Source organism: Echinops telfairi, unplaced genomic scaffold (assembly GCF_000313985.2).
Source record: "Echinops telfairi isolate 266 unplaced genomic scaffold, ASM31398v2 ScPeMD7_17;HRSCAF=63, whole genome shotgun sequence".
Classification (NCBI taxonomy): Eukaryota; Metazoa; Chordata; class Mammalia; order Afrosoricida; family Tenrecidae; genus Echinops; species Echinops telfairi.
The window spans coordinates 5,840,387-5,849,390 of NW_022103914.1; the positions used below are offsets into that span (position 1 = coordinate 5,840,387).

Genomic DNA, 9,004 nt, shown 5'->3' on the forward strand with positions numbered 1-9,004 from the left:
AACCCTTCACGCCCCCCCTCCCCAGGCTACATCAGAGCAAGGCATTGTCTTCTCTATGGGGGACAGAGTTGCATTTTGAAGTCCTGCGGCCAAGATGCATCCTGTGGCCATGGAACAGGGCAGAGTGCACTGACCTCTATTGGTTCGAAAGGGCTGACCCTGACCACATAGGGAAACCGGCTGACTCATTTGTGGACGTGAGGAAATGAAGTTGGAGTAAGGAGGGCCCTAAGTGGGGCTCCACACACTGTGGCCAGGAGGGGCCATAGGAAGAGCTAAAAGGGAGAGGGGAAAGGTGACCTTCCACCCCCACCCCTGTCCCATCTGAGGCAGACAGACTCAGGCGTTCCTAGACCGTTTGTCTCTTTCCCTAGCCCCTCACCTTTTTCCGTGTTGTCTTGTTTTGCTTTGACTAACCTTGATTGTTAACCAGGAGCCCTGGTGGTGTAGTGGTTACGAATTGGGCTGCTAACTGCAAGATCAGCAGTTTGAAACCAGCAGCTGCTCCTCAGGAGAGAGACAGGGCTTTCTACTGCCCTAAAGAGTTACAGGCTCGGGAGCTCACAGGGGCAGGTCTACCCTATCCTAGAGGGTCACTATGAGTCAGCATTGCCTCCGTGGCAGTGAGTTTGGTTTGGCTTTGGTTGACTGCTAACGAGAGGTTAGGGCTTCAAGTCCACACAAACGGACCTCAGAAGAAAAAAGCCCTGCCAGCCACTTCCAGAAGATCCGTGACTGAAGGCCCTGGGGATCACCGTTGTCATCTGACCCATGTGGCCCCAGGAGTCAAAATCAACTAGGTGGCAACTGTCATTTTCTATTTGGCTTTTTTCAAGAGTGTAAGCCAGCTTACAGCCCGGCTCGGTCTGCTGGTTTCCCCCACAGTGGACTCAAGGTAAACACTTTGGCAAATGTCCTTCCCAGCATGGCACACCAGAGACTCGGAAGGTCAAGGTGTTTCTCTCCAGGAGATGCCATGTTTGCACAGGTGGGAAAGGTTCCAGTCACCCTAATTTTAGGCTAAGAAGCAGATAGGCCCAAGCTGCTTGCCAGAGGCTTTCAAATGCTTCATTGAAAGTGGTCCCAGGCTGGGCTTTCTGTTCTCTGTGGAAGGTGACCTTTCCCTGGCTTCCAGGATCCCAGGTGGGATTTGCTCTTTCATTGCCAACAAAGGACACCTCCCTTTCTTGTGAAGCCCTCAGTCTGGTACCATCTGCTCCCCATGCTTCTGGAGAGTTCCTCCCTGAGGCCATACAACATGGCATTTGTTAAGCACTTGACTAACCGAAAGGTTGGTGGTTCGAACCCACCAGTTGCTCTGTGGGAGAGCTATGTGGCAGCCTGCTTCCATAAAGAGTAGAACCTTAGGGCAGTTCTCCCATCTGTCAGGGTTGCTGGGAGTCAGAATTTACTCACACGCAATGGTGGAGCTGTCCAATAGGCATTGGGCTGCTAACCTTAAGGTCAGTGGTTCAAACCTACCAGCTACTCAGTAGGAGAAAGATGAGGATTTCTGCTCCCATAAATAATACAACCATGGCAATTTGTGTGGATTACTTGACCTTACAGTCAGCAGTTCAAAACCATCAGCAGTACTGTGGGAGAAAAATGAACCTTTCTACTCCGATAAAACGTAACAGCCTTGGAAAACCACAGGGGCAGTGTTTCTCTGCCTAGAGGGGTTTGAGTCCGAACAGATTTATTGGCAGTGAGTTTAAGTTTGAGTTGAGGTGAATCTAAATCGACTTGATGGCAGTGAATTTGGGTTGTTGGTGGTGTTATTGGTACTACTCACTCTGAAGTTCAGAAGGTCTGAAGTTCGAAACCACAAGTCACTCTGTGGGAGAAAGATGGGGCTTGCTACTCCCATGAAGAGGTACCCTCTTGGAAACGCACAGGGACAGCCCTCCCCTGTGCGATGGGATCACCGTGAGTCAGAGTTGATTGGAGGGCACGGAGCTACTCACTTTCCCCAGTAGATCTCTGTCTTTGCAGCCTTTTCTATTTATCTGATTATTTTGAAGAGAAAAATCTCCATTCCTTACTAATCTATGTATTGCACCCATTTTAACGCTTGCTAATAGCTTTTAGTACAGTGGTCACAGTCCCAGTTAAGGCAAGAGCTGCATCTGGTGGCAATAGCAGCCAAGGGCTTGCCTAGAGAAGCATTCGTAAGAAGCAAACCCACTCTCCTGAGGGGTATTTTAGTATTCCATGCACCCTCGATATTAGACCTCTAGCATCCTTTACTAAAAAATAAACCAGGCAAAGCAAAACCCAGCTCAGACTAGAGTTACTCCTGAATATTCCCAAACCTTTTGTAGATGGACCTTTCCCTGGTGGTACATGGGCTTTAATATCCTCTTAAAAATTCATTAAAAAATAGTTTATTAACTGTGTTAGTTCAGGTTAACTATAGAAGCAAATCCAGAGGCACTCATATGTGTATAACAAAGAGCTTTAAAAAAAGAGAAATTGTATATATTAAGAAAACATCCTAGGCCAGTCCAGATCAAGTACATAAGTCCAATATTAGCCCATATGTCTGATACCAGTATATAAATTCCTCTTCAGACTTACACAACACATGCAATGACGCTGAGTGCAGGAAGATCACAGCCCAGTGGGTGGAAAATCTTGTGGGTTCAGTCGTGGTGGAAGCATCTCAGCGCTGGCGTGGGTCTCCCCGTGGCTCTGCCAGCTCCAGGGCTCTGGCTCCATCAACATAGCTCCATCTGTCTTGTCAGCAGAAGATGAAGCAGAGAGAGAGTGCCGTGCCTCTAGTGAGCTGTTTATCTCTCTACCACCTCAAATGCGGTCATCAAGCTGCGACCTGATTGACAGGCAAGACTCCACCCTGCGCAAGTTGACAGATTATGTAGCTGCCACATTAATAAAGAAAAATCAATGTACATTTGAGAAAAGTAGTACACTTGCCAACTATCTCAACATTTTGCATCAACAACAATAGTGAAAAATCTACCTGTCTGGTGCATTAGCGACATATGCCTGGTAATCATAACACCAGGGTATGTGGTGAGAGTGGTACTAGCTGTGATTGTTAAACTTGTCTTGATTCTCAAGGGCTTGGTAGGTATAGAACAGTGACATTTGATGAAACGCATTAGTTGAATAATGATGAAACGCATTAGTTGTATAATAATTTGATAGTTCTGTAATGATACAGTCATATGATGTGAAGTGATCATTCTTCATTTTGCATCGTGTCAGTTTTTCCATCCCTACTTGATCCTTGGACTCTAAGCAGGTCATAAGTGAGGAATGAGTCTCTATGCTTAATAGTCAAAGGGCCAGTCAGATAGAAATAGCGATGCCACTGTACTCCTGAACTACTTTGACTATTGTGTTTTTGATAAAATAGAAATTTCAGGACTCTGAAGAGGCCCTGGTGGTAGAGTGGGTTACAGGTTAGGCTACTCACCACCAAGACAGCAGTTTGAAACCACCAGCTGCTCCCCGGGAGGGAGATGAGGGTCTCTACTCCCATACAGAGTCACAGTCTCAGAAACCCCCGAAGGCAGTCTGCTCTGACTTGGCGGGCTGCTGTGAGTTGGAATGGACACAGTGGCAGTGAGTTTGTTGTTGTTTCTGTTTTGGTTTAAGAGGTGGACAAAAACAGCCCAAAGGGTTCACTCACCCGCTCTTCCTGTTCACCTCAAAAGCAAGTTCACCCACTAATTTCTTACCCTGATATTCTTTGTTGGCTGGCATGTGTTTGTCAACGAAGCAGTCCTGGGTCCAGAAGTGATGTGACCATGGAGGTGAATGAGGAAGCCCAGTCTCTGCTAACAGCTTGGGCATGCCCTTCCCAGAGGGGGGAATGCTCCCACGTCTTTCTTTGTTTCACACAGCCCTTAGGTCGGTCGTTTATCTTAAATTGGGTTGACTGGGCCGATATCCTCCCTATTTTAAATGTTATGCAAATTGGAGAAGTAACTAAGCATCATTTCTAAAACAAAGATCAACTTTTGCAGCTCATGTGCATTCTTCTTCCTCACTGTTAGCGCTCACTTATTTCAGAATACAGTCATAATTTATGTAGCTTCTATGAAATAGATCTGTTTTCAACACTTATTCATTACTATCAGGTCTGGATGGAGAAAAGCCAGATCAAAGGCCATGTTGATGTTCTGCCTCACAAGGAATGCCCGCTCTCTTCCGACATGGGTCAGGTGTGGGGCTAAATCACACGTTTCCATGATAACCAACCAGAATGCACAGCCGCCTGATGACTGATTACCTAGCATTTGAGGTGTTAATACCTCAAGGGCTTCTTAGAGAAGAACCGGCTAAGACAATGTGTAATGACTGGAGATGGTCAGGCTAGTTAGCAGATGAAAGAGCGCATAGATGGAACACTAAGAAGATTCCACTTGAACATGAGGTAGGATTTATGACCTTACCATTTCCAAGTCACACAGAGCATACTCTTGTCTCCTGTTAGCACCTGCATCCGCAGCCCCCTAAAGCTTATCACAGTTAGAAGTTCAATCTCTGGCTTTAGTCCTGATCCTGATGACGGAACACAAAGAAGATATCTTCTAGAAATTGTTAACTGGATAAAACAATATATAGGATTCATAGGCTCTATACAAAAGAGAATGGAACGTGTCAGCTTCCACGCCAGAAATGGACACTTTGATTTTGTGATATGGGTTAAGATGGACAGATAGACGGAAAGTCTGTCACGGCTGCTGCTTCCCATGTCAAGATCTCCGATTTGATATAGGTTTAGGGTATTTACCCAATGATCCCCCGACACAGGAGCCCTAGCACTTATTCAAACAGTGCTTTGAATCCTGGCTCTGTTGTAGTGCCTTTGTACTTACTCATGTGGGACCCCTGGTAGTGTAGTGGGTTATTGTGTTGGGCTGCTAACCACAAGGTCAGCTGTTTGAAAGCACCAACTGCTCTGTGGTGGAAAGATGAGGCTTTCTACTCTCAGAAAGATCTACAGTCTCAGAAACTCACAGAGGCAGTTCTACCCTGCCCTATCGGGTCCCTACGGGTCAAAATTGATTCAATGGCAGTGAGTGAATGAGTTGTACTAACTCAGACTCCCTCAGGGGACCACAGTCCATGAAAGCCGAGCCATCTATTCCGGCCTTTTTATTGTAACCAGGAGAGGTTCCAGATAACCTCATTTAAATGATTGCATGTGTCACCCATCATCACGGGTTTGCACCGGCTTCTATTACTCAGTCAAGAGTGTAATAAAATGAGCCACGCTAGATTTTGACATACATAGAGATTTCAAGAGGTGTCTGAGACAGGAGTGAAGCGGGACAGTCCCTTACTTGCACACTCAAGCTTTTGTCATCTGTAACGTCTTGTAGCTGGGGACCCTGATCGGGGCTGGTTAGCCACATTTAGGAGAAAAGAGAAGATATGTTGTAAATCCGTAAAAATATGCTTGGTGATCTAGAAAAAGTAAACCTAGACTCCTGGACATACATACCATCAGGCCAACCCAGCATCCCGCTGTGAGAGCTGACACTTTCATGGAAGGACGGCCGCAGCTAGTTTGGGCATTTGGATGGGTGGGGCGGGCTCTCCTAGAAGGGTCAATGTCACAGAAGCAAGCACTGTTCCAAACCTGATGGAGGGAGGCAGGGGGTGGGGGCGGGAGGACGGGCCAAGGTTTTGTCTCCCTGGCTCTTCGAGAGAGAATACATAAGATGTTATACTAAGTTACTTGTTGCTAATCTGAAATTCACATTTAACTGGGGTTCTTATCACTCGCTAAACTGGACAATCTTCCGTCAGGGCGCGCAGTGATCCCAGCTTCCAGGTGTGTGGAGAGGGAGAGGGGCTGGGAGGACTCTGAGCACAGGAGCCCATGTGGCACTGCTTCTCCATCTGGGCCCTGTGCGTGCCCAGGTGCACAGGTGCAGACACGGACGGGGATTCCCAGTGTCCAGCAAGAATTGAGAGAGTCTGCGATGGAGGCTCTCTCGGTGACAAGGAGAGCTGGCCTGGCCTGCGAGGAAGGTTAAAGGTGACCGACCTGGTTACTTAGCTTTTCGATTACTCTGTTTTCACTGATGAGGATTCAGATCTGGCCAGGCTGGTAGATTAGCCTTCTGACGGTAAATGACTATGACGAGGGGGCCAGGGGAGTGACTCAAGATGGCCTCAGTGTGTCAGGCAGCAAAGTCTGAAGGTTGCAGCTCTGGGTGATGGGGGAGGAGGCTCAGCTCAGCGCTGGTGCTGCTGGCCCAGGAGAAGACCTGAGCAGATGTCCAAGCGAGGGTGGGCAGATGGAATCCTGGGACCACCACTTCATTCTGGTCCAGAGCATCGCAGAGCTTTGGGGGTGGGGTGGGGTACTGCTGAGTCATCAGTTCTCCCAAGGAGGGGGGGGGTAAGTCAGTTCCCAGAGAGCAGCAGCAGCAGAAACAGTAGCCAATGGGTTCCGTTTACAACCTTCCCTAAGAGCTCGTTTGGGGATGGAGCCTTGCGGACTGCTTCTACTAGCCTGCCCTGAAACCTCCAAAAGGCCATTTGTCACACCAGGGCCTTTACACTTGTCTGTGCACCTGTAACAACGTGATGGCGTGGACCTATTCCATCTTCCCTAAGTGTCTTCGTCGCTCTAAACTTGTGTTGGTGTTCAAGTATCTTTAAGCGTCCTCATGGCTCCTGACCTGTCCAGGCAACAGGGCTGATAACCCCTTTTCCCATTTCCCTTCCCTTCCCCCACCTCTTTCAGACAAAATATCCGTTTTCAAAGGGTTCTGTTCACACGAGTTAATAAATGAGATCTACTCTCTTCTAAGTCTTATGCCAGCAAGACCACTAATGACTCTGCTGGACCAGAGGCTACAATTCAGACTTCAACCACAGTCCACCTTTCACTGATCCGCCGATTGCTTATTCAGCCAATACATGTTGAGCTCATGTCACGCATCAGGCAGACGGGAGCCACTGGGAAGGACGTTTCCGCAGAATGGCCAAACGCAGCGAACCCTAAGTGGCTGGAGACCTGGTCACTCCAGTCTTCCTTGTCTCTTTGCTGCTGCTGGACTCTCGGGAGCTTCCAGGTTCACTCACTTGCCCATTCAATGGTAGAGGCAAAACAAAAAGGAGTGTTTGGTGACAGTTTCGGTGAAAGGTTGAAACTATTGGCTACGTCGAGCATTTAGAGAATCCGGGGCTCTCCCTCTCTAGCTGACCATGCGCCTCCAAGACCACAGGAACCTGGGAACTGGCTCTTGACACCAGGCAGTGTGCATGGGGTGCAAAGCCAGCCTTCAGGGGGTTCTTATGTACTTCTTCTCTGCCCTCTGTCCCCAGGGCTGCACTGGAGATGGAGTTGCTGCCTCTTTGGCTCTGCCTGGGTTTTCCCTTCCTGACCATGGACTGGGGGACCAGAAGTGGAATGGCCGCAGCAGCTTCTGCAGGGCCCTGCAGACTGGTGAGTTTGCCCTTGGAGCCCCGGGTTGTCTGTTGCTCCCGTGGGAACCAGGTTTGCTCGGTTGGGCAAGCTGAGGAGTATGTAAAAAGAACTCGACAGATCCATTCTTCTTCTTTTTACAACTCAATGGATGAGTCAGATTAAAAAGAATTGTGCCGTCATCGCCACATTCCATTAGAATATTTTCTTCTTTTTTTGTGCTCACGATTATTAGTTCCACCCCCACCCCAACTTCCTGTGTCATAACTAGTAATTCAGTTACTCTCTCTGAGGATTACCCACCCTTGATTTCATATACAAAAAAATCCACCCCCCAAAAAGTCCAACAACAATAACAAAACAGTGAAAAGCTCAAGCAGAAAATATTAAAAACAAAAACAGTTTTAAATGTGTCAAAAGGGAGAACAAATGAGGTGTTAAAATTTAATCTAATTACATCTGCATTATTCCATTTTCCAATGCACTCTCTCCGATAGCAAGGCTTCTCACATCCCTGGTCCATCGTTAGAGACGATTCTTTAATCCGTGTGGGGCCCACAACGGATTTTGAGGTTTCACTGTCATCCATAGCTTCTGCAACCCAGGCGTTCAGAATTTAAGCTCTAATGCCATTCTCTCCTCCAGTCTTGGATCTTGTTATGTACAGTCCTTGGATCACAGAGGCTGGTGCGCTTCTTCTGTGTGGACTTAGCTGACACTTCATTTAGATGGCTACTTGTTTGGAGACAAGCCTTTCCTTTAAGACCCCAGACACCATTCTTTCTGATAATCAGGCACCATCTGATTTTTCCACCACCCTTTGCAATAGCACTCATAGCTTATCTCAGTTACCTCGTGCTGTTTTAACAGAAATCACCATAAGTGGGTGGCTTTAGTGAACAGAGATTTATTTTCTTACAGTTTGAGAGGCCAGAAGTCAGAATTCCTGGCACCAGCCCACAGGGAAGGTTTCTCTCTCCATCGGCTCTGGGGACCGTCCTTGTCTCTTTCCAGAGGCTGTTCCTCAGTGCCGCCGTGGCCATGCTTATGCTCAGAAGGATATGTACCTTCTCTGGTTTGCTTGTTTCTGTGCCTAAGCTGATCACAGCACTTAAAAGCTTTTGTTCCTGGACCCATGCCTGATACCCTGCAGCCTAATGGTTTGCCAGCCTTGAAAGCCATTGTACTGAGCTCCCAAATCCGGAGGCCTGCATGATTTCTGCCCTGAGACCAGGGTCACCCAATCCAACCTGCCTTCGACCTGAACAGCCGCAGCAGAGTGGGGTTCCAGAAGAGGGCCATGCTGGACACAGTGAGCTCTGGGCTTTGGACCCAGTTCTGCCACTGACAGGTCTCTACTCCTCACTTCCCAAGTGTACTATGCAATTCTGTACATTTGAGGTGGCATTGAACTCAAAGCTTCAGTATTTATCCATGTCGGGAAGCCTCCCAGGCAAAAATGCTGGTAGAAGGAAGAGTCGACAGGCCTGTGGGATACTGGGCAGTGCCTCTGTTATCCTGAGGACAGATGTTCCAGGGATCGTGATAGCAGTGTGATGAACGAGAGCTTCAGGCTAATGCTCTGGA

At 47.9% G+C, this 9,004-nt stretch overlaps 1 protein-coding gene across 1 annotated transcript in view; it reads left to right on the forward strand.

Moving 5' to 3' along the window:
- Positions 1–7,330: 7,330 nt before the first annotated feature.
- NRROS (negative regulator of reactive oxygen species) overlaps positions 7,331–9,004 on the forward strand; it is a 5,234-nt gene continuing 3,560 nt past the window's right edge. The window contains exon 1 of the mRNA XM_004712262.2: positions 7,331–7,438. Coding sequence (XP_004712319.1) covers positions 7,331–7,438 — 108 coding nt within the window. The remainder of the gene's footprint in view (positions 7,439–9,004) is intronic.